The 26,680-nt window shown below is 39.4% G+C and overlaps 1 protein-coding gene across 3 annotated transcripts in view; it reads right to left on the reverse strand.

The window, feature by feature from the left end:
- Nucleotides 1–7,791: 7,791 nt before the first annotated feature.
- CHD6 (chromodomain helicase DNA binding protein 6) overlaps nt 7,792–26,680 on the reverse strand; it is a 148,825-nt gene continuing 129,936 nt past the window's right edge. For all 3 annotated transcript variants that reach the window (XM_081325197.1, XM_081325198.1, XM_081325199.1), the window contains 8 exons: nt 24,402–25,982; nt 22,110–22,258; nt 18,307–18,513; nt 17,273–17,716; nt 15,257–15,439; nt 15,057–15,176; nt 13,403–13,507; nt 7,792–11,922 (listed from right to left, as the gene is read on the reverse strand). In XM_081325197.1, the coding sequence (XP_081181323.1) occupies nt 11,023–11,922; nt 13,403–13,507; nt 15,057–15,176; nt 15,257–15,439; nt 17,273–17,716; nt 18,307–18,513; nt 22,110–22,258; nt 24,402–25,982 (3,689 nt within the window). In that variant the 3' untranslated portion in view covers nt 7,792–11,022. The remainder of the gene's footprint in view (nt 11,923–13,402; nt 13,508–15,056; nt 15,177–15,256; nt 15,440–17,272; nt 17,717–18,306; nt 18,514–22,109; nt 22,259–24,401; nt 25,983–26,680) is intronic.

The raw sequence follows: 26,680 nt of genomic DNA on the forward strand, positions 1-26,680 counted from the left end.
TTCCCGCAGCCACAGGCGCTGCCCCTACCCACAATGCTTTCTGCCGAGCGCGCCAAAACCCTCAACCTGTAATGGCCAAGGTGACGCCCCTTCCGCCCCGCCCCCTTCCTCTGCTACGCGAGACGGCGGGTCGGAGCCTTCTGCCGGTATGCCTGCCTGGTCTCCTGGGGAAACAAACGTACGTCGTTGTGTTGTGCGTACCCTCCATATACATAATTGTGGACTACGAGTGAGGTTCGCGCGGTGTACTTTGCTAGTTTGTGGCTCCTGTATTGTGCCAACTACACGACGTTTGTCATTCCTCTCCCTTGGGCACAGTTAGCGAGAAACCCGGCGAGAGAGGTTGGTTCTTGGTTTTAAACGCCTGGCTTAGAGCAGGGGTCCTCAAACTTGGCCCTTTGATGACTTGTGGACTTCAACTCCCAGAATTCCTCAGCCAGGCACGCTGGCTGAGGAATTCTGGGAGTTGAAGTCCACAAGTCATCAAAGGGCCAAGTTTGAGGACCCCTGGCTTAGAGAATACTCGAAAGCCCCTTTTCACAATTTGCGGGGTCTTGTCTTTTCAAATGAAGTGCTACGTTATCAAATGGAGAGGCTTAGGAACAACTGTTGCGTCTAAGTAATGCAGCTACTTCATAATTCCCTGGACATGATTTTATAGAGGAAGAATACTGTATAACCTAAAATCCAATAATCTCGACACAGAGATTATTAATAGCACCTCCCTTTATAGATCGGTTCTATTATAATAGAATACATTATTGCATTTATTTAGGACGATAAAATCCAGGAAGGCATATTCATCACTACCAGACTGAATTCACCCACTCCTGCCAATATGAGTACAGGTAGTCCTTGACTTACAACCACAATTGGGATCAAAATTTCCATTGTTGAGCAAAGTGGCCTTTATGTAAGGCACAGCCAATTTTGGGACATTTCTTGCCATGCTTTTAAATAAATCACTGTAGTTAAATGAATCATGCAGTTGTTAAATAATTCTAACCCCCCCCCAGCTGCCCTTGAAGATCACAAATGTTGATCACATGGCTGCAAACATAAATACATGCTGGTTGCCAACGTCCAAATTTTGATCATGTGATGGGGATGCTGCAACAGTCATAAGTCGCATTTACAATATTGTAACTTTGAATGCTCATTAAGAGTGGTTGTGTGTCCAGGACTATCAGTAAAAGAAAAAACTTAGAAACATTTTCTTCCTGGCAGTTCCAGTCAACCTGAAATTATTCCAAAGACCTAGTTATGTAATGGGCAGAATGAATAATCTTTAGGAACAGAAGGAAGAGAGACTACTGAGACTACAGTCAGATACAAGTAGTTCTTGGTTTAAGTCCATGGTAACAACTCAAAGTTATGGTGGTTCTGAAAACATGGGACATAAGACTATAGGAAGTTCAGGCCATTACAGCATACCCCTGGGCTTCTGATCGTAAGCCAGGACCCGGGTGCCTGGCTTATGATTACCATGTTGCAGGATGCTACACTTATAATTGCCATTGGTGCCCTTCCCTTGCCCACAAGTAAGGTCAATGGGAAAACCAGCATAGAAGGTTGCAAGTCACTCCAGTAAGTTGCTCCTGCCTTCAGACTCTGCCCAGATGCAGCCTCCGCTGGTCCTCACAGGCCTTTTCCAACTCATGTCTGACCTATGCCAGCTCTCTGATACATGCATGGCCTGCAGGTAGCCTCCCAAACTTTCCCCTCCTCTGCACAGCACATGTGGTGAGGTAATTTCTATTTAGAATCTTCTCATTTCAACACATTCCAGGAGAACAGCTATGTTGGTTTATTTGAAGAATAAAGAAGCTGGCAGCAGTTTGAACACCAATATACTCTACAAGTATGACAAAACCTAAATTCATATGTTAAGATGGTCACAGGTATATTGATTAAGATGTCAGTAAGTAATGGGTGGATACACAAATACATACAACCACAAAGAGAACAAAGAAAAAGATGACAAAATTGATTTATTTGATTAGGAAAAGTCAATAACTACTTTTGTTAGGGACTGGAAACCTTTCACCTTTTTGCTGAAAATGGAAAAATGGAAAAAAAATAATGTAACCTTAGATAGGATAAAATATAAATGCCTTTATAACTGCTGTAAAAAAGATCAAAATCCTCCCTCCTTCCTTTCCTCCCTCCCTCCCTCCTTCGTACAATATAATCAATATATAACGATGAATAAAATTAACATTAAAAAATTTTAAATTATAAAAATATAATAAATCAAAAGGTGAAAAATTCCAAGCTGGGAGTTAGTCCATGTTAATACAGGCCGGGAGTGGGGGTTTCTCATAGGGCTAGTCAGCCCCACATTTGTGAGGAATGTGCACAGCCAAATTGTGATCACTTTGCAGAAGGCCAAGATATTGGGGACTAAGCGCAGTTGTGTTCCACATTGCAGGGGCAGCAGCAGAGAAGCCCCTCTTCTTAGACCCTGCTAGCCAAGATTCTTTGACTGATGGGATCTGCAGCATAGAATGAGCTTCCAAATATTTTTCAAAGGTAGCACATTGCAATAGTCTAATCAGGAGAAAACCACAGCATGAGTTGACTAAACGGAGAATCTCTCTGTCCAGGAAAGGGTGGTGGTGGTGACTGGTGCACAATATAGAATTGGGCAAAGGCTCTCCTGGCCACAGCTGCCACTTGCTCTTTGAGCAGGAGCCATGAATCCAAGAGAATCCCCAAGTTATGCACCAGGTCTGTCTGGGATAGTGCAACTCCATCCAGACCCAGGACCAAATATGATAAACTCGTGGATACAGAGGGGCCCACCCACAGAGACTCTGTCTTACCAGGGTTCAGTTGAAGTGTTGTTCCCCTGTTCAGACCCTGACAGCCTCCAGGCACTGTGAAAGTACATCCAGTGCATCATCCACTTCACCTGGAACAGAGATACAGTCATGGCCGAAATTGTTGGCACCCCAGAAATTTTTCCAGAAAATCAAGTATTTCTCACAGAAAAGTATTGCAGGAACACATGTTTTGCTATACACAGGTTTATTCCCTTTGTGTATATTGGAACACAACAAAAAAGGGAGGAAAAAAAGCAAATTGGACATAATGTCAAACAAAACTCCAAAAATGGGCCGGACAAAATTATTGGCACCCTTAATATTTGGTTGCACACCCTTTGGAAAAAATAACTGAAATCAGTCGCTTCCTATAACCATCAATAAGCTTCTTACACCTCTCACCCAGAATTTTGGACCACTCTTCCTTTGCAAACTGCTCCAGCTCTCTCTTATTGGAAGGGCACCTTTTCCCAACAGCAATTTTAAGATCTCTCCACAGGTGTTCAATGGGATTCAGATCTGGACTCATTGCTGGCCACTTCAGAACTCTCCAGTGCTTTCTTGCCATCCATTTCTGGGTGCTTTTTGACGTATGTTTGGGGTCATTGTCTTCCTGGAAGACCCAAGATCTTGGACGCAAACCCAGCTTTCTGACACTGGGCTCTACAGTGCGACCCAAAATCCTTTGGTAATCCTCAGATTTCATGATGCCTTGCACACATTCAAGGGACCCAGTGCCAGAGGCAGCAAAACAACCCCAAAACATTATTGAACCTCCACCATATTTCACTGTAGGTACTGTGTTCTTTTCTTTGTAGGCCTCATTTCATTTTTGGTAAACAGTAGAATGATGTGCTTTACCAAAAAGTTCTATCTTGCTCTCATCTGTCCACAAGACGTTTTCCCAGAAGGATTTTGGCTTACTCAAGTACATTTTGGCAAACTATTATTTTGCTTTTTTATGTCTCTGTGTCAGCAGTGGGGTCCTCCTGGGTCTCCTGCTATAGCGTTTCATGTCATTTAAATGTCGACGGATAGTTCACGCTGACACTGATGCTCCCTGAGCCTGCAGGACAGCTTGCATTCCTTTGGAACTTGTTTGGGGCTGCTTATCCACCATCTGGACTATCCTGCGTTGCAACCTTTCATCAATTTTTCTCTTCCATCCACAACCAGGGAGATTCGCGACAGTGCCATGGGTTGCAAACTTCTTGATAATGTTGCGCACTGTGGACAATGGCAAATCTAGATCTCTGGAGATGGACTTGTTGATATTGGTCCACAATTTTGGTTCTCAAGTCCTCAGACAGTTCTCTTTCTGTTGTCCATGCTTCGTGTGGCACACACAGACACACAATGCAAAGACTAAGTGAACTTCTCTCCTTTTTATCTGCTTTCAGGTGTGATTTTTATATTGCCCACACCTGTTACTTGCCCCAGGTGAGTTTAAAGGAGCATCACATGCTTGACACGATCTTGTTTACCCACAATTTTGAAAGGGTGCCAATAATTTTGTCCAGCCCATTTTTGGAGTTTTGATTGACATTATGTCCAATTTGCTTTTTTTCCTCCCTTTTTTGTTGTGTTCCAATACACACAAAGGGAATAAACCTGTGTATAGCAAAACATGTGTTCCTGCAATACTTTTCTGTGAAAAATACTTGATTTTCTGGAAAAATTTCTGGGGTGCCAACAATTCTGGCCATGATTGTATATACTCATGGTGATGGATGATCTCACCCAGTGGCTTCATGTAGACATTAAAAAGGAGAGGAACACTGAGCCCTGTGGGACCCCACAAAGGAGGGGCCATGAGCTGAACCTCTCCCTATTAAAACTGACTGGGACCAATGTTGGAGGAAGATGAACCAGCACAAAATTGTGCTACCCACAACCAACTCCCAAAAGGATACCATGGTTGTTGGTATCAAAAGCTGCTGAGGTGTCAAAAAGAGGAAGGATGAATACACCACCTCCATCCTACTCAAGCCGCAGATCATCCATGAGTGTGACTAATGCAGTTTCGGGCCCAGATATGGGCCTCAAAATGGTCCAGATAATTTATTTTCTCCAGGGTCCTCTGGAATTGCAACTTTTCACCCACCTTTCCCAGAAAGGGAAGGTGGGAAACTGGAGAAAAACTGTCCAGCATGGTAGGTCCAGCAATGGCTTCTTGAGTAGGGAGCAAACCAGACTTCTTTAAAGGGAGCCAGAAACACCCCCACGGACAAGGATGAATTGACCATCACTGTGACCCAGCCATGTACTTTATTTTTCTTTCCCCTTTTCTTTAACTTGGTAGTGTTTTATTCTGTAAAAAATACTTTAATAAAATTAGTTTTAAAAAAGGATAAAAAATCAAGGAAACAAAATTAACTCCCCAAGCAACAGTAATGAAACCAGCTTTCCACTGTAAAAAAAACACACATAACAGTTGAGATTACTAAGTGGAAAATCAGCTATTTGCTTAGCAACAATTACATTCTATAGACACAGTCCAAGAGTTCATCAAGGTATCCATGAATATGATTTATATTTTAAAAAATTGTAAAATTGTCATCCACAAATAGTCCATCCCCTTTTTATACCCTTGGTAGTTGAAAAATGATTTCTTAAAAATCATTTATGATATGAGTAATAATGATCTAGAAACATCTACTGGATTTACAGAGATCTCAGAAGAGCCACATGTATTAGGTAAATTATTTCCAGTTTTGGAAAACAGAATATACTACATTTAAAACCAAAATAGCTGCTTCCATAGAGGCTGGCAGTTATTTTAATAAATATCTGCCTTTTAAGTCTTCTGTGGATCCAGATATATGCTTTAAGTCATATAGCAGTGGTGGCGAACCTATGGCACGGGTGCCAGAGGCAGCACAGAGCCCTCTCTGTGGGCACCTGTGCCATGCCTCGGAGGTGGCAACTGTTCTTCAACCAGCCAGCTGCTAACTTGCCGAGGTCCCACATGGCCGGATGCATCCCAGCATGGCTGGTTTCCCTCCCCCCCATCCCGTCCCTCCTGGCCTCACATGCTCTCCTTTTCCCAGCCACGACCCACTGCATTGCCTCCTCAGCTGTCAGCCGACCATCCATCTCGGAGGCAGCTTCTTTGAACTGCTGGCAATGGGCTGCGGAGCCCTAGTGCATGCTGGTCGAGGGGCCGGCAGGCTGTGGCAACTGACAGACACTGTCGGCCCCCATGCGCTCACTGGCTTCTGTGTGCAGGGGCCAATGGTGTCAGGCAGCAGCCGCCCCAGCCCTTGCCTTGCCCCATGGCAGTGGCATCCCACCCTGCCTCGCCTTATCCCGCAGGATGAGCCTCCTGCCTACCGCCACATCTACCAGAGACCCCCTGGATCTCCCCCACCCCCGCCCACCCCCCACAGGTTTCCCTCCCCACAAGCGACATTGAGGTGACCACATCCACCTTGGCCACACCCACCCAATCTTCTATGACCACCAGAGCCACACCCACCCAGTAGGCCACACCCACCTGGCACCCAGCAATAAATAAGTGGGTTTTGGGTTGTAGTTTGGGCACTCGGTCTCTAAAAGGTTCGCCATCACTGTCATATAGGTTTTTTTTCTTTCTGTTGGCATCCATGTGCCTTTTGAGCACTTGTTTCCTTAATGGATTTGAAAATTCCATTGCCCTAGAATTGGCAAAACATCCATGTCCTGTTTCTATGTAAAAGGTGCTTATTTTTAAAATAACAATTCATAGCCAAGGAACTATAACTGAAACAGAATCTCGTACTGCTGAATTTTTAGGGAATGTTCTTACTGTATGCTGTCAATCTACATCATTAAAAAAGAAATAAAAAGAAAACACTAAGAACTTTTTGGTGCCTTGATTACTATATTATGCAGTTGCATTGCATGTATTGCTGTTGTACTGTTAGAACAACCTAGGCCATAGCACATTGGTTGTTTTAGGGTACTTTAATATTCTAAACTAATTTGGCTGCCTTTCAAAATTTGTTTAACTTAAAAATGCACACAAATTATCACCTGCATTGTGGAACAAGTTTTTAATGAGTTTGGATTTCCCCATTTTCAAGAAACTACGCCCTCCACAGCATGCTTCCCAACTGAACAGAAATCTGAAGCTAAGGCAAGTTGAATATATGCAACAAGCTTACATTTTTGTTTTTCCTAAATGAATCATTCATTACCTTGTTCAAAGGGCTTAAGATAAAACCAGCAAGAGGGGTGTGTGTGTGTGTGTATAGAGGTAGCAGGAATGTGACATTGCTATTTAAAAAGCTGCCTGGTTTTAATGCTGGTTCCAAGATCAGGTTTGGGTTCACAATCTGGATGGAATCTTTTCTCAATAATAAGGGTATTTTTTAGATACATCCCATTCCCAAAGGCTGATGTTCTGAGATGGGAAGTAAATACTTAATCTTATTCTGATAAACTGTTATTTTGTTGAGAAAGCAGGAAGATAACAGCTCAGTTGTGAGTCACTGAACAAGGCACAAGAATTCACATATCATGATAAACTCTGAAATATAGTTTATAAACTATAATTGCTAAAATTAACTGTTAAAACTAAGCAAACAATATTAAGGCTTGGCAAGATTTCTGCACCCATTCTCTAATGGTAGTGACAAGGTTTATCGTGCTATCTCAAAAGTTTTCTATTCAGATCAAAGGTGATAGTAACTGACTAGCTTATCAGCTGATACTGGATCAAATTTAAGATATAAATAATAGAACTTATACAATCTGGTAGGTTCTTTCTATTTAAGAAAAGGCCACTGATGAGCTTCACTCCAAGTCCCTACCCTGCTTCAATTTAATTTCTTATATATATTTTTCATTCAAAACAATGAGTGTAATTGATGTATTATTTCAGTTATTACTATATATTACAAATTTTACAATGCATGCCTATAATGAAATTAATTCTCTTGAAAGATATCTGCTTAAGTAGAATATTCTAAATAATAACTTTTTTTTATATTAAGTCCTGTAATCCAAACTTGGTTTTTTTTAAAATCTTCATATTCTGGTTAACTTCTTGCATACAGAGATTTTGAATGACAACCTGTTTATCTTACACAAAGTATTCTATTCCTGTTCTTTAAAAAAAATAACAGATTTAAGAAATCAGAGCAAGCATGTTCATTAGCGATTTTTCTTTTGGAAATTTAATATCGAAATCATTTATTGGCATCTTCATTGTAGCACATTCTTCAGAGAGATTCTCAGGATGTCAGCTGGTAAAACTACCATTTTGTTCTTGCTAGTTAAACATGCTGTGCAGATTCAGTGGATGATGCATGAATTACTAGAATATTATCCTAATAATGAACCTCTTTGCAGATCCATTGATACACAAACTGGAAATATTCTAATTCTATAGCTTGGGCTTCTCACCACAGAAAAGTACTATGATGTAAGGGATGGTTTAAAAATAGTACTGATGCTTAGTTTCTTGAATTTTATGTAAATATTCTATAATCAGAGACATATCCTAAGCTATTTTTAACAGTTACAGAGTTATCACAGCAAGGTATTCTTGGGTCAATCAGACAGAAAATATGAAAGAAAGAAAAGCTGCAGGCCAAAACAGTGCTCATGCTAAGAAAAAGGCAATTCATGTTTAGTTCCAAATCAAGCAAAACAATCAGAAATAGATTTCCTAGAAAAAGGTATGTACATTTTTTGCAAGATTCAACCAAGGTTTTTTTTTAAAAAAAGAAACACATAATATAGGCACTAAATTAAAAAAATTAAAATTTTGACCTTTAAATCTATGCATTGTACAAGCACAGACACTTTATTTTAACAGCACATCTTTTGGTGATTTATGTTGGTGTGAGTGTTCATGAAGTAAATGAGAAATTCGTATATGTTTTTAAAATGGATATGAAAAAAGCCATTTATGCCTTTCACTGTAAATAAGCCAGAACAGCTTCACACTGCAAAAGGGTCACATATTGAAAGTCAAACGAAGCCTACAAACATACATTAAAAAAGAAAGGACAAGGTATATAGAACATGCTGACAAACTAAAATTCAGTTTCAACCCTGTTCCTTATAAATGTAACCCTGCCAAACATTCGTATATATTACAAGTAGACTCCAGATAGAGATTTGCATCCATTGACAGTAAGGCTTTCAAGATATATGAAGTTTTATAGCATTTGTATTTTAAGGATTTAGGGCAAGTACATGGTTTTTCTACTAAATAAAAAGTTATTAGTACTTAAAAGGTTCAAAAATATATCAAGTGATTTTTTTACATAAATAAATTATATTGATTTTGGATTTAACAGCTGAAAAAACCCTCTTTGCTTCCATTGGAAGCAAAGCTGAACAAAATGTTAGTCAAACAGAGATAGCAGCACTTCTAAGAAATCTGTCAATAGCCATACAGTATCTGTCCTATACAGCTGTATTAAATAGGGTCTATAATATTATCCAATTGTTCTGCAACAGTGTAACCAAATTGTGTAATTTGTTGATACTGATTCTAACCCAATAGTATAAATTCACTGCAACATGCAGCCTTAATTTTAATTCATGGGTAACAGACTTCTTTGAGATGCTAAATTTAACATGTACACTTTAAAATCCCAAATGTATAAAAGACAATGAAAAAGCATCATAAATAAATAATGCAAACTGAAATAGTTATGTCAAAAACATTTGGACCATCTGATAAATTAGCAAACGGTAAAAGGAAAAAATAAAATAAAAAATACAGTAAATTGTGACAAACCAAGTGTGAAACTGAATGCTAGCATACACTCCCAAGCCCCTTTAAATGGTCTGCCATTTAAACATCGCACCACTTTGTTTTTCAAGTCTCAAATCTCGAGCTATAAATTAGAACAAGCCCAAGTGAAAGAAAAGTGACACAGGAGTGGGAATAAAGATAACTATATAAAAACTGCTTTTAGGTGCAATTCAATATTGAAAATTGGCATATATTTTTAAACAGTTTCATTTAAAACACAAAATGTATATGCAGAGATGCTGGGAAATATCATTTAAGAGTGCAAGGGCTCAAGAGGAATGGAAAGAAATAGCAAAAATGTTTTCACAGTCTGATAAAGAAATGAAGGGTAAAGCCAAGTTATGAAACTTTGACAATCCCTGCCAAAGGTCAACTCTAATGGAAAAACCCATTCCACATCTTTTAAAAAAATCAGTTTTCAAAGTTTTCACGAAGAAAGAAAAAATGATAAAACTTAGGTCTAGTTCCCACTTAAGAAAATTTCATTGCTTTCTTCTTCCTTGGGGGAAAAATGCCAAGTGCCTTTGTGAGAAATGAGTAGTACAAAGTTGAAAAAATAATTGGTAGTTACTATAACCCTCTTCATGCCACTGTTTTTTTTTAATAAAGGTAAGTTGTGCATAAATTTCTCAGCAGGAGCTGAAATGGGCTTGGTATCTGAAGGAAAAAAAAAACTGAAATGCACTTTAAACATAAAACAAGATTTTCTTTTAGAAATATAAAAGTTAAGTAATCTTTCCCCTTACAGCAGTTTGTTTCCAAAACTTTGTAGTGTGAACAGGAAGAAATTATATATCTACTATTAATGCCTTAAAAAAAGAAATGAATATATGCATTTCAATCATTAGTTATATACTTCTGTCTATACTACTATTCTAGTAAACATGATAAAATAGGGAAATACTTTAAATCAAAAAATACACATTAGCACTTACTATAGCTGTGCTTTTTACTCCAAAATACAAGATTTGTTTTTTTTAAAATTCAGTGTCATTGTAAAAACATCAACCTTTTCCCGTGTTCTTCTATGTTTTCCTCTAAAAGCAGCACTTTCTTTTACCAGATTTTTTTTTCTTTTACACAAGCAAGCAGTTTTGGGAATGACCACATATTTACTTATTATTTGGAAGAAGGGAGGGTTGACCAGTTTGGAGATGATCGGATACTTTACTACTGTTTGAAAGAAGGGAGGGGTGGACAAATGAACCAGAATTCTGTTCCTCCCACACTAATGTTAGAACACTGCTTATTTCTATGGCAAGACCTTGCAACTATTAAAATGTCACCATAGTTTTCTTAACAGGAATTAGGTAGATAATATTACTTACAGAAACACAGTTTTTATGAAGGTAAAGTGGGGACAAAGAACAAGAACAAATATTTATGGGATGAGAAACAAACCACAATATTTTTTTTCCAGGGGAAAAAAAAACAAAAAAAAATCTAACTGATATCTTTAATTTCTTTTAACTCCTCTTCCTCCTCCTCTGCTGGTACATCACGTTCATGCTCCATTGACACATATGGTATTTGTTCTGTACAGTTTTGCTTGTTAGCATGTTCCTTGTCAGACAGTGAGAGCATTTCTGGGTCCACATTTGCTAATTCCCCTTTAGTTTTCTTTTTTTTTCTTTTCTGACTTTCTAGGTTTGTTGCCTCCGAGTGTCTGGTTTGTTGAAGACCTGGCAAGGCCATACCAATACCAGGAGAAAGAAACATTGAGGGATATATCAGTCCAGATGACATTCCAGGAATAAGAAATGGGTTAAAGGCTACAGGACTACTGGTTGTTATTGCAGGTTCTGATTGATCAGAAAATGAATTAGGACTCAATTTGTCTTCAGAAACAGTTTCTATGTTTGAACCTTGGGTATTTTGTTTGTCTTCAGTTTCATTTTCTGAATGCGTTGTACCACTTTTAGTTGTGCTTGCTAATGAAGTTGGAGCAGTTGAAGTACAAGTAGTAGCTACTGATGGATTAAGAAGTCCTCCAACACCAAACATCTGTGGTACAGCAGCCATCCCTGGTAACATCATTGGCAACATGCTCAGAGTACTTTTAACATCCTCACCAGCAGGTACTGCTGCAAATCCAGCAGGAAAGCCAACCAGTCCAGTCAAAGGAATGCCCTGCATGTTTCTCATACTCTGAAGTCCTACTAAATCCATTCCAGCTATAAGTCCATTCATGAATAATGGTCCCATTCCAGACGAAGCATCTGCTCCTATTCCCGGAGCTTTAAAGAGGTCACTTCTTGGCCTTCTTCCTCTTCGTCGAGGTCCAACCTCTCTGAGTACGGGCTCAGTAAGAATACGATTAAACTTGCTTTCAGGTAAAAAACCCTGAGATGTGAAAAACAAAACAAAATTTCCACAAGTTATTGCTATGAAACTCTGAGGTCAACAAGTATCTTAGCTGTATTTCCTGAAGGAATACATTCTCAAGTATCATTCTGTGTTACTCAGAATTATGCACAATGTGGAAACTTTCATAAAGACAAAACTATTTGCACAGAAATATGATCCTGGATTTTGTAGGTAAAGCTATGTATTCATTTAAAAGTTGTCAATTTTCCCTAAAATAGAGTAAATTTTAATATATGCAAAATACTTTTGGATTAGGAAAGCAGTCCTTCTAATCCAGGATCCTTTCACACAATGGTCAATGGCATGCACAACTACTCAGAGTTGCCCACTGAGTTAAACAGAATTTATTACTGAGTAAGTAGACTTGGAACTTCAGCCTCAACTATTTTATTGTAGATTATACTCAATAATATTAGAATGCTATTCATTCTCTCTCTTACACACTCATTTCAAGAATAATCTAAATCTTTTTTAAAATGTTGTATTCTTATCCAAAAGTTACCAAAAATATTATTGCAGTCATTATAAAACATTGAGATTACTGTGAGAATACATTAAGAATGAAATCCTGAATAAAAGGAATTGTATGAATCATAGAACCCTTTCTTAATGAAATCCAAAGAGTTTAGTGAGGAAAAGAAATAATCAAGTTATTACTGCATGATATTTTGGCTGACTGTTCATACAAATGAAACATCAGTGCAAGAAAGGTAGTTTGACAGAGACTTTAAGCTATATGTCTAAATAAAAAGTTCTGGCTAAGGCATAATGTGATATATTTGCATTTTGGCTTAACATGTTGTATGAAAACAAGTATTATGATTTGTAAATTTGATTTGTGGCTTAACATAATGTATAAACTCAGCAGTGGCTAATTCAAATGATCAGTGGTTAAAATAAACGTGACTTAAGTGTCAACTTGGCCATACAGTTTATCTCATATTTAATTATACCTCAGGGATATCATAAAAATACTATTACAGTTGCATATATTAGAAACTCTTCTACTTGTCCATGAAAATAGAAGGGTAGGGAAAAGAAGCAAAAACAGGAATATGTTAATTGACCATACAAAATTATCACTTCTGAAAAAAGTGATCATGACTAGTCTTTGCACTTAATATTTTCTGCATCCCAATGGTCACAGGATCATAATTCAGGTGCTTGGCAACCAGCATGTATTTACAGTGGTTGCAGCATCCCGGAATCACATATTCACCGTTTGCAAGCTTCCAAACTGGCTTCCGACAGGCAGGCAGGCAGTGGATTTACTTAATGAACACATTCCACGGTGGATTCACTTAATGACTGCAGCAAAAAAGGTTTTTTTAAATAGGGTGCAGTTGCGTGATGAGTCATTTAATGACTGCATTGCTTAGCAGCAGAAGTTCCAATCCCAATTCTGGTCATAAATCAAGGAATATCTGCAATGACTTTCCCAAATGTTTTTACTTACTGAAAGCTTAACTATGTCACACCAGTCTGCTGCAACAGCATATTCCATGTTTGCATCAAGCCACCTTGGTAACTCCTTCAAAGCTGGCGCCATGGCTCCCCCTAACTGCAAAGCACAGTAAAAGAATGACCTCTTTTGCATACAACTTCTAAGCCACATAATTAAGCAGTTAGCTCAGACATGTCAAACACAAGGCCCGGAGGCCAGATCCGGCCCGCAAAGTGGTTTCATGCGGCCCGCGAAGCCATCCTGGAAACAGTGAGGGAACGGCCCCCACTGCCTTGGCCCTGGCCCAGAGACCCTCCTCCTGCCAGAGACCCTCAGATCTGTCCCACTCCTGCCCAGGCCCCCATAGGCACCCTTGATGCGAACAATGTAGAGCTGGCCATGCCCACCCAGTAGGCCATACGCACTCTAGCCACGCCCACCCAGTAGGCCACGCCCACCCTGGCCATACCCACCCGGCCCCCTAAGGGCAACCGCAATGCTGATGCGGCCCTCAATGAAATTAAGTTTGACACCCCTGACTTAGCTTATTTAGTTCTCCACTTATTTTTCAACAGCTCATTTCTTGTCTTTTTAAAAAGAAAGATTCACTTATTTTATGCTGTTAATACCTCGTACAAGAAAATAAATATCTACTTTCCCAGCTTACTCTGTACTAATGAATGCCACAATGTGGGGAGACCCTTTAAACAGAAAGAAGAAACATAATTTAGTTGATACAGTATTTTAAGCAAATATCCTTACGGAGGAGGAGCAACTAGTATTTGTTCTTCCTCAGGAAACTTTAGAGGCAGAAATAGAAAAATCCTAATCATGTACAAAGACAATTTAAAACTAAACTGAACTTTTACAAAGATTTTCTAGAGCTGTCTGTTCTTAACTCAGTTGCCCTACAAAGAATTTTCTGCCTTTCTTTTACTCGGAAGGAACCTATTGCTATAAACTAGAGTAAATATCATGTATTTACTAACCAATATGAACTCAAAAATGTGATGAGAAGATTGCCATGTGGTAGAGACAAATTTCAAGATGATAGAATCTAGCTTATATGTGCTTTTCTAAGATTATAACATGAGAATAGGTAGTATAAATCTCCACCTAATGCTTGTATCTCTATTTAATTCCTACATTACATTTTGGAGAAAACACTTTAATACTGCCTATTTTCTCAGCTAACAAATTTAATCAGCAAATAACCGTAGCTTGCCACAACTAAAGTTTAGCTAACCAAACTTTCCAGTTTTTAAAAATCGATTTGCTGAACTGACACAGTTCCAACCTATTTTTTTTATACCAGATTATCTTTCCTTAGCAGTTTTTAATATCAGATTATCTTTCCTTAGCAGTTCCCAACTTCAAAAAGAAAGGAGTCTACAGTTTAAACACCAGGCCAAGATTTTTACTCTTTTTGCATATGCAATTCAAATGCATAAAGCGCAGGACAGGATTTTAATGAAGAAATAAAGGACAAATTTTAAAATCTGCATTTCCTTCCCTAAAAGAAAATGGACTGATGAAGACCCAGATCAAATGTCCAGATTGTGGACTGACTGATTGATTGATTGATTGATTAGAATGGTATGATGTTAAATAAAAGCAGAAAAAATTACTGGCTAAAGACCATTATTTTTAGAATGCTTCCACTTACCCTCCGCCCTGTGCCCTTATGCACCACAGGCACCCGTTCCTCTCCAGTGAGAGAATTTATGTCTAACTTGCTAGGATCTTTACAACGCTGCCTTCTCTGTTTAGGCTTTTCTGAAAAATTCTAAAAGGGAAAAAAAAGAGTAAATATGAACGAATCCCAAATAATACTGTCTAGCACTGGAATACAAAACTTGCACTTACTGTGCCAAAGCCAGGGATTTCGAGAGTGTAATCAGACTGCTGTCTCAGCCAATCGAGAAGACTCTTGTTTGGAACAATCTTATCTGTCTGGACATTAGTAGCTGGAACTGTCTGTTGACTTGAGGTAGTTATGACTGGCCCATCTGAATTAGAATTACTTGTTATAGTCTGACCTTCATCTTCCTGAACAATATGAGGAGAAAGAGAGAAAAAGGCATGCATCGGATATAAATTCTAATACTTTACACTGGCATATATGTAGATTTTTACTGCATAAATTACAATTGCTTGTAAGGAAAGAGGGAATTTTTCAAATTTCAGGTTTATCATTATTTTATCTGGGTTAGTGACTGACAATGGAAACTTTCAGAACTTAGCTCTTCTCTGGCTTCAACTTGAAGTGCTATTATTTGATCCCACTGAAACCTCAGCAAATATGAGGATCCCTGACTGTTCTTAAGATTTATTCTATTACCTGCTCTTAATGTGATAAAACACATTTCATTTAATGGACTTAATATTTAAAGGAAGAAATCTACAGAATAGGAATATGCAGTAGCAGCTGAGAAAGAAAGGAATGTCTGCGGAAGATGGGAATAAGATAGATACAGATCTTTCCTGGCTACACTGGAATCTATCAAGGCACTGAGAATGGAATACCTTTCACATGTGAGGAATGGCCAAAAGATTTACTACACTTTAATATTGCTATGTGTTGCTTGTCAATAATTAGGTTAAATTTGATTTGCTTATAATAAAATTTTCAAGTCTTTTAAAAGATTTAATATATCACATTACAATAATACAGTATATGATTGTTTTCTTTATGTTAATTACTAATTACTATCTGACATATCCTCCTGTTTTAGCTATGTGGGTATTGTGATGATCAGAAAGTATATTAAAAGAGGAGAAAATAATTCACATGGTTCAGGTACAAGACTAAATCCATTAAAACTAAACCTTTAGAACCTTTTGCCAGGAAAGCCTGGCAAAAAAAATCAGAAGTTCACTTCAGTCAGCAGCAGCTAACAACAGCTTATGGCTTTTAATAAAATATACTAGAGAAGATGCCACCAGACCTTTTCTGATTTTTTGTTAACATACTTCTAACACAGCTGTCCTCCTACAGAAAAGCCTGGGAAATTCAAACTTCAAAATCAGGCAATTGCTGCCACCTCAGGTGAGTTCCTAAAAGAAAGCAGTCCCACTCCATTAGGTTTTGTTCTTTTGCCTTCATACCAAGAAGAGATGCCTCAGTTAAGTAAAAAAATATCCTCCAACCTGCAGAAGGATTGGAGAATTGGAAGGAAATTACCATCTAGAAAAAAATTGAACTAGATAAAAATTAGGCTCGGATGAAAATAGTGTAACATGGATTAATGTGAGCTGTTTCCATGTAACTTAATCTTATTTTGCACTGAGAATGTGTCTAGATATTCATGTCTGGAGATTAGCTGTGAATTAAAGCTGGATTCATGAGATTTTACTTTCCTCCATTGCCCTAAATTCTCATTTACATGTTTAACCTTGAACTTCACAATCGTATCTTCTGAAATCAATAGTCTCATTCTGATGGCAAATTTAGCTTACATTTCAGCCACTCCAGTACCCACAGAAAAGGCAAGAAAGCTGGAAGCAAAAGAAATTTTTCCAACTGTATTTCTCCCAAATTTTTACACAAGATTAATTTTCTCTGTAAAACGAGGGGTGACAGTGGCCAAAAGTACTGTCTTCACATCCAGGATTGTGAAAGAGTGCAACAGTAGGGATTATGGGACAGGGGCTTGGGATCACTGATTGAGGAAGCTAGAAGGGTTTATTTGTTTACCGTGATGGATTTTTTAAAACTGTTGCTAGTGAGCTTGTCTTTCTGCCCAGCCTAGGCCTCCAAAGCAGCTTTCAACAATCATAGTCAGAAGGTTTCCAAAGGCTGTAACAAGTGCCCACTGGGAGCTAGGTCCATTGTCCAAATAAAAGTGAAAATGACAAATACGTATGGGGAATTGTACTCACGGGCACCCCTGTTTGGAGGCTTCTCTCCTTCAAAAGTATCAGGTCAATCCCTTCCACATTTTTTCTCCTACCCCGTCGTCTTCTGATAGCAGCATCATCTCTTCGTAAGCTTCCATTGACAATCTGTCCCGTGACAGGATGAATAAGCCCTGCTTGAAGGATTCCAGACAGGTCCATGCCAAGGGAACCCTGCAGAGCATTCACTGTCCCTATCTTAGGTATATTTGTGCTCATGGAAAACGGAGTGCTGCTTCCTGAAGTTCCATCTGGCACTCTTGAGAGATCTACTGCATCCCGCCAGCCATTTAATACAGCTGAAGGATGGGAGTGGGATGCTACAAGCTGATCAAGACTCTGGTGCTTGGTATCTCTCTCCATTTCAAATTCATACGATTGCCGGTGCTTCGATTCATCTTTGACAAAGGTGGGAGCCAGAAAAGTTTCCTATGGTTAAAGCCAGAGCCAGAAAAGTCACTTTTTATGACTAGTGGTATACACAATGTATAGCTACAGAATCTATAGCACCCCTTTACAAAAGGGATGCTCCATGCCCGTAACAGTTAGAAAGGTTGACTTCTGCTCTTCCATCATTGCCTCCTTTGCTGAAAATATTAATAAAATTGTCTTGAAGAAAGCAACAATCTCTCCTAGAGTGGTAGTGTCACATTCAAATTTAATTTAAATTAAAAGCAGAATTAACATAGTCTTCATCTTATATTTTCCCAGCATACTGAGGGAACTCTCATACAATTTTTTTCTACAAACATCAAAGAGATGCAACTTCCCTCTAAGGAATTATATCACTAACTGGATATTTGGACCACTAACAATAATCAATAATTAATATGAATGAGGTCTCTCTGGGAGCCCACATTAATGGTCTTCATTGTCTGCCACATAACCTTGATACATCAAATATATCAGTACATAGTAAAGTACAATGAAACAGAAAATATGCAATAGTTTTCTCTATAGGAACAGAAGTCTGAAATATGATACAAATAACTTTTAATAGAATGAATATCCAAGCTTACCTTTGGGAGCTGTGTAGCTAATACTCCATTGCTGAAACTGGATTCAGAGACTTCTGGTTCAGTATAGCCACTCCTATTGCAAGTACTGCTGACTAAGGCAGGAGTGGGCATCATATATGGAATGTCAAACGTTTGACTGGAAGAAGGCCACTTTCCCTTTAAAATTGCATGACAGATGTTGTCAATACGGTTAATGATCACTCGATCCTGCCAAAGAATAGATATTCTTTGTTTAGTTGTATACGCTGGCATAGTCTCATAATGCTTGGGAAAACTAAAGTTAGTGAACAAATTCAACTTAGGACTCCTTTACAAATAGGACGTTGAGAGATTGCTTGGGCTGTGTATTTACTATTCTGTTTATCAAGAATATTATCAGTCCCCAGGCCTGGGAATGCAGACACAAAGTTATGAATAGAGTACCTACCATATCAAGAACCTCTGCATTAAATCTCTAAGACAGCGATGGGGAACCTTTTAGAGACCGAGTGCCCAAACTGCAACCCAAAACCCACATGTATCATTGGGTGCTGGGTGGGCGTGGCCAATTGGGTGTGTGTGGCCAATTGGGTGGGAGTAGCCCATTGGGTGGGCGTGGCTGCAGTGGTAACAGCAGACTGGGTGGGACTAAAAAGTTCGATCAATCAATTCCAACTTTGCGAGATTTTTTTTTTCCCACGAGAAGTTGAAATTGATAGATCCTTTTTTTTTATAAAACCCAGCTGAAGGCCTAGGACTGGGGCAACAGTGTGCGTGCCCACAGAGAGGGCTCTACATGCCACCTGTGACACGCGTGTCATAGGTTCATCACCATGGCTCTAAGAGATTGCACGTTAAAAAAATTATGGGATTATTAGTTTAGATCTATGAAGTATGTCAACAAGATAGGTTTCTCCAATGTGCTACTCCCTGGAACTGCATTTTAGGAAGAGGGAATCAAGCTGGGGAGACAAATAAAAGAAAAGAAGGATCTTACTGATTGAATGGCCAATGATGAAATGAGATAAAAATCTTTTTTTAAAAAATATATATATATCTGCTTTAAAAAAAATTTTCAAAAGAGAAATGGCCCAACCTTTATAAATATGTAAAACAAGGAACTACCGTATTTTCCGGTGTATAAGACGACTTTTTAACCCATGAAAATCATCTCAAAAGTTGGGGGTCGTCTTATACGCCGAGTCATCTTATACGCCGGAAAATACTATTCACCTCTCTGATCTTTTCTGCTGGACGGCAGGATCACTGGGTGAATGGAGGTAGGTGATGGCGACCCATGGTTAAGCGGCCAACAGCGAACAGGTGATGGAGGGCAAACTCTCGTCAGATCATGGGGCGGCTGCTGCAGCCACCGCCCTTGCTCTCTCTAGGACTGGCCATGCTGGCGCTTCCAATGCTGGCTGTCAGGTCCCCAACAAGAGGAGGGGCAGGCGGTCCCCAGAGGTGCGCCGCTCAACAGTAGGAAGGGAGCACCTTTGCTCCCGCTGAGGCACCGCCTGACCGCGCCGACCAGAAGAATCGCTTGCCCGGTCACGGAGTGCGGAACTGAGAGCAGCAGCGCACCAAGCGAGAGAGCTCAGAGGAAAGAAGGCAAGGCCCCCCTTTGGGGAAGGAGCAAAGCTGGGCAAATCACAAGGCAGGCGGAGCAGGGAAACGTTACAGGGGAAAAGGGGGCGGGGTTTAAAAGGCGAGGCGGACAGGACGTGGGCGTGGAGACGTTCTGTTAGAAGTAACGAAGGAGCCTCCAGGCGCTTTCTGGATCGGATTGTGCGAACTGAGGGTGCCGCTACACTCCTCATGTTTCCCAGGTTTGCCCGTCATGCCAGAGGCATTCCCCGTAGCCCCAGATTCTTTAGCTCCCCACTTTCCTTAATTCGGGTGAATTTTGTGCTCCATGGAGAAACATTAATACGCAAATGCCGTTTGTTTAACCGCGCAAAACTCGGGGGAAACCTTGGTATTTGGGAACGGAAAGGCTTAAGACTTTTCATTTCTGTTTTATGCACGGGATGGGAGGGTCACAAAGTTTTAGCTCTTTTATTTTAGCAACATCGTGGCACTTATAAAAAAAGGGTACTAACGCTAAACGAGTTGTTAATATGCAGATTGTGTGCCAGGAAGTGAAATATTATTAGCCCAAACCCTATAATTTAACAGGAAAACTAGGGGGTCGTCTTATACGCCCAGTCGTCTTATACACCGGAAAATACGGTAGTAGTACTACATACATTCCCAAAGGAAAAGAGCTGTAAGCTTGACTTTTTGACCCCCTCCAATGGATGGCTTGCCATTAGAATCACACATACAAAACATTTTTACTTTGCATATTAAAACACAAAAACAGCTATAGAAAGTAACATTCATGTCTATCAAATACAGCATAATGTAAGTAGCCTGACAGAAGAACGCTAATTTTACAGAAATTAATCTGAGCTACGTAGAAAACTTTGTTAGTTTCTTATTAACTGGCAACTTCCTGTATGAAGTATAAAGAAAACAAGCAATCTGAGAAGCTTCACCCTAAGCAGGGGTAGGCAACCTTGCCTCTTTTATGACTCATGGACTTCAACTCTCAGTTACAATATAGTTTACAACTCTCAGGTTTTATATATTTATTTTTATTTTATTTTATTATATTTATATACCGCCCTTTCCCTGAGGACTCAGGGAAATATGATAACTGCACAAAGGCTATTATATGCACAAAGATAGAAAACTACAGAAACACAAATAATGGAGAAATAGATTCTGAAGATGGCTGAGTTTGCAGAAATGGCTAAATTAATAACTTTGATTAAGAGAGGAACTTTAACTACTTTTTATAAAAGACTGGAAGTCCTTTGTTGAGTTTTTGCTGAAAATGGGTAAATGAACTGCCGATTTTGGGATTTATTGATTAAATAAATGGGAAGAAAGAACTATAATATCATACCAATAAAATTAACATTAAAATCTGTATTTAATATTTTTAAAAAATAAAAATAATATTATTAAAATTGCAAAAGATAAAAAATTCCAAGATAGGGAGTTAGTAGTTGTTAATATAAATGGATACAGTCATCCCCCAATTGGGGCTACCCTTGAAAGGTATCTGGAAGCTTCAGCTGGTGCCAGGTGTGGCTGTGCAAGCCACACTGGGTGCCCAAAAAAGGGTACATATAACACCTTTGCTCTGCAAACTGCATTGGAGGCCAATTCAATTGCAGTTGCTTCTGAGTCCAATACAAAGTTAAGGCTAGGTTATCTATGGACATGTTAAACTGTAAATTACACTTTGTTATTACAATGACTAGATTCATATGTTGCATCAGGTCCAAGCCAAGGTAAACCATCTTGTGAATAAATTAATGTCTGAGCTCCACCTTTTAAAATTCTACAAATATAGGTTTGTTTTGCCTTTTCTAATTTTTTGAGACAATATGACCAGAGACTGAATCCTCTTTTTTGACAAATGAGAAAAAAAGGTAAACTGTGGTTTATTGATTTTAATTAACAGTGGTGTGTGAACCAAGTTCTTACGGTTTCTGCAGCTTAGAATGATCTATGAATCCAGTCAACAAGAAAACCCTGAGAGGGCTGAAGACCCATTAAAATAAGTCCTCTTTTCTAATGAAGAGGACACTTTTTCCACCTTGATTTAGCTTCTTTTGAATATATTCCAAAAGACAAACCCAGCAAACAGTATAATTCCAGATACTGTTGATGTAAAAAAAAATCTTGAGAAGACATGGGAAGCTGCTCTCAATTCTCACGGACTATTGACCTTAATCCTTTATGTATGCATACTGAAACTACAAAGTCACCTTGGGCCACTCCGAGAAAGAATAGAGTGTCTTCTCCTGTAAAAGTTGAGCTATGGTAGGCGCCCGAACATCATGAAGTTCATCATTCTCTCCAGGAACAGCAAATGCGGAGCTCTTACTTTCATCTTCAGAAAACTTCTCAAAGCCATCTAGAGTAAAAAACAAAACAAAGCAGTAGATTAGTTAAAGGTTTTAAACTACTATATTGATGACTTTCAACAAAAGACTGAAATATAAAATACTTACCGTATTTTTCGGACCATAAGACGCACCGGACCATAAGACGCACCCAGTTTTTAGAGCAGGAAAACAAGAAAAAAAATCTTTCTCCTTCTCTCTCTCTCCCTCTCTCTTTCTCTCCCTCCCTCTCCTATTGTCCCTTCCTTCCTTCCTTCCTTCCTTCCTTCCTTCCTTCCTTCCTTCCTTCCTTCCTTCCCTCCCTCCCTCTTTGTCCTTCCCTCTCTGCATTAGAGCAGTACCCGCGGAGGCGGCCCTGCAGCCCGGCTTTCTCTTGCAGAAAGCAAGCTGAAACGGAGTGAGGGAGATTGCCAGAAATGCGAATCGGCCGATCTCGCGCTCCTGCAAACTCCCTCGCTCGGTTTCAGCTTCCCTTGCTACAAGAGAAAGCAGGCTGAAACGAGGCAGATTGCAGCAGCGCGAGATCAGCTGATTCGCATTCCTGGCAATCTCCTCACTCCGTTTCAGCCTGCTTTCTCTTGTAGCAAGGGAAGCTGAAACCAAGCGAGGGAGAGTGCAGGAGCGTGAGATCGGCGTTTCTCAGCACATGCCGATTCGTGCTCCACTTGCAGAGGTTGGGGCTGGCCATACGGATCACCTTCGGACCATAAGACGCACCCTCGTTTTCCCCCCCACTTTTGGGGAAAAAAGTGTGTCTTATGGTCCGAAAAATACGGTAGATTTCAATTGGAGTATTCACTGTTTCAGAGCTTTCTTCACTCCTAAAATAGAACTTAGACTTATATACCACTTCATAGTGCTTTACAGCTCTGAGTGGTTTACAGAGTCGGCATACTGCCCCTAACAATCTGGGCCCTCATTTTACTGACCTCGGAAGATGGAGGGCTGAGTCAAATGATAGTGCTGTTATGCAGAAAAATGGCTAAATATGGACTAGAACTTGAAATATAACAGTAAATATTGTAATAGATTACAGTTCTGAAACATTCCTGAAAAAAATAAAATATTTGTCAGATTATTTACTGGACTCCTCAAAATTGACAACAGATTTCAGACCCTGTAGCTAATAGCTAACTGAAAAGCTAAGCATCAAACACTCAAACATCACACAGCGGAAAACATTCTGTAGAGAGGAATAGTGAAAAAATTCCTCCCAGTCTGGTAGACAATTATAAAAATCACCTACTTGAGCCTGTTTCTGCCAAAGGGGCAATATGAGGTAGAGCCAAAGGCACAACTGTTATTATTAAGCAACAATATATTAAACTTGTATGCCACCCAATTTTCAACATCTCCAGGTGGCTCACAGCAATCAAAGAAATTACAGTAAAACCAATAAAATGCAAAAGAGAAAGATAAAAAATGGCAAGCACAACAGACTAGATGGAATGAAGTGAGGGATCTCACTTTTCTTCATCAATAAATTGAGTGAAGACACAGGTCTTCAAGGGGAAGAACTTGTTCCAGAGGACAGGTGCTGCTATAGAAAAGGTATGTTTCCTGGGGTCCCAACAGATGACCGTTTAATTGAAGATACATGGAGTGTGCCAACTTTGCAGAATTAAACTAGTCGGGCAGAAGATATGGGAGATATAAAGTCCTTAAAGGAACCAGGCTCTATACCATGTAGGGCTTTGTACTTACTTACTTTTAATTCAGAAGGAAATGGCATATCTGTTAATTTTTTGTTGAATAAATAATTGCAGTCATTTTTTATATTTTTCCCAATTACATTTTTATCTTTGTTTGAATGATGATTAAAATATTGATATGGCTACAAATGTTTAAAAAAGGAAAAACTTTATATGAGGTGCACTTACTTTTTCACGATTGCTTTAAGTAATAACCTAGAGAGTTACAAGTAATTAGCATACAGTAGTTACATGATTTTCTCATCCGTTTTTAAAACGGAGTAGAAAACTCCTTCTACTAGTCTCTATTTTTGTTTTAGATTATTTTAACAATAAATGGGAAGTTGTCATGCCTCGAAGTGTAAGCTGTAGCATCATCTTTATTGATATGAACATTTCTAGCCCAACATATTCCCAAATTGAAAAATGTAAAGAACTGAAATATTTCTTCACAATAATGTACCTTGATTTTGACTGATTCCATCCCTCTTCTCTAGGTCTTGGTGCTCACACTCTTCTTCTCTCTTTATTTCACTCTCAAAAAGAGGTTGAGAAAGAGGACTATCTCTCTTCTCCTCAGTATCATCTCCCCAGAGGTCTCCTTCCATGCAAACCGGGTGTGACTTAAGGAGTTCCACTTGAATTGCTGAAGCCTGGGTTCTTGCAGAGTGGTGGTAGTGGTGGTGACAGGTCTGAATCTCCTGCAAGCCTGGGGTGTGCTCCTCAAGGCTTTCACATTCAGCTTGATCGTCCTCACCCATCCCAGGCTCACTATCACATTTGGATGCTGCCAGCTCACTTGAGACTGATTCAACTAGGACCTTATTCCTTTCCTCCATGAATGCACCCAGAGTAGTGAGAATACATGAATTGTGTTTCTGTTCCTCCTGTGTGCTACATTTGGCTTCTCCGCTATCTTTCACAATGTCAGTTGCTGCTTCCAGATGATCTTCCTCTTCCTCTTCCTCCTCCTCCTCCTCCTCTTCACTATGGCTTTGACTCTGCATTAATTTCTCCTGCAAACTCTTTTCGTGCAATAAGCCCATCAATCTCTTCTCAGGTTGTACTTTGATGTCAAAATTATGAAGACTGGGACTATAGACCCCTATGCTCAGAACACTCTCCACACCATCTCTTTCAAATGGAACTGCTTTGGGGCTAATATACTGATTTTCCACATGCTGAAGGACATTACAGGTTTCCTGAACAAAACTCTCAGAAGGCTTTGTCTCCTTCTCTGAAAGCTCCTGTCCTGTATTTTGACTTTCCAATTGATCGCTGCCAAACTGCAAATGATCCAAGTAAGTGGATTCTCGTATGGTCTCAGCGTCACAACTAGAGAGGTCTTCATCCCCATCTGTTTTGCCCTCTGCCATTTTGGTAGCATTGCTGCTGATGTCTGTGCAGCTAGGGCTGTCACGAGCAAAAGAACTATGTTCACTGTTGCAGGCCTTTTCATCATACATTATGCATGACAAAGAGTCAGGCAAAGAACTCTCATCGTAGTTAACGGAAATCATACTTCGGACCTTAGACATGAAATTTTCACAGCTGCCATCCTGAGAGGTGTTTTCTGCCTGCAAAAGATCATTCCCTGAGTTCATTAGCTTAGCACAGTTATCTATTTCTACCTCTGCTGATGCCTGTTTCTTTTCTGCTTGATTATACAAAGGCGAATAATATAGTTTAGAATTTGCTTGGTGGTGACAGCACAAGTGTTCTTCTCCAAGGACCCCTGTCCTTTTATTCTGAGCATAATTTCTGTAGGCATCCAGAAATGATAACTGTGGATCATTCATTATGTAATAGTCTGTGCGATTCAGCCCATGCTTAGCCATACCAATTAGCAGGTCCCGATCATGTTTGCCACATTCCCACCACACAGGGAGGTATAGGCTTGGGCGGCAAAGTTTGAGCCTTTCATGTAACTGTGGACACCTCAACACTTGCTCACGGACCTTCCGTAAGAGTTCAATTCGATACAGCGTCTTTGCAGCACGTTCCTCTGTGATGGGTTCCACATAAATATTGGGATCTGTTGGGCCTACAGAAATAGAATAGAAAGGAACAATAGATAAAACCAAAATATAGGGAGGGAGGGAGAGGGATGGGGAGGAGGAGAGGGAGAAAGAGAGAGAGAGAGATGCTATAGCAGAATAGTTTTAAATTAAATCAAAGTGAAATAATTTTTCTGTGTCAGGATATCTAGTAATTGATAATGACTCTAGTGTTCAAAACTAATGCATAAGATGACAGTGAGGAAAAAATGTTCAGAAAAAGGAAGATGGCTTACAACCTGGGATAGCAGCTATGTGTATATTGGGGCCATTACATTCACACTAACCTAGACAAAGAGAGGACTACATCTGTTATGCATTATTTTTGAATAGTTTTGCCATGTGAAATTACTCAAGCCCCTATATATAAATAAAAGCTTTCAGATAATTGATAGTTATATCACTTTTCTAGGAGCACTATACCTGGAGATCTCCCCTTAATTTTATCTCCACAACAACAGCCCTGTGAAGCAAGTTATATTGAGAAAAAGTGACCACTCCAGAGGTGAATTTCCTTGACTGAGAGTAGGCCTGAACCTCCTTGGTCATTACAATGCCTCTCAGTGATAAATGTTCTACTTAGATTTCATAGCTTTCTATCTGAAGATGAAACTACATTGGAATCCTTGAAATAGATGGAAAACATTTTTACAGCAAAAAAAGAGAAACACTTTGAAGACTAAAG

Source organism: Vipera berus (genome assembly GCF_964194415.1).
Source record: "Vipera berus genome assembly, chromosome: 3".
NCBI classification, from domain to species: domain Eukaryota; kingdom Metazoa; phylum Chordata; class Lepidosauria; order Squamata; family Viperidae; genus Vipera; species Vipera berus.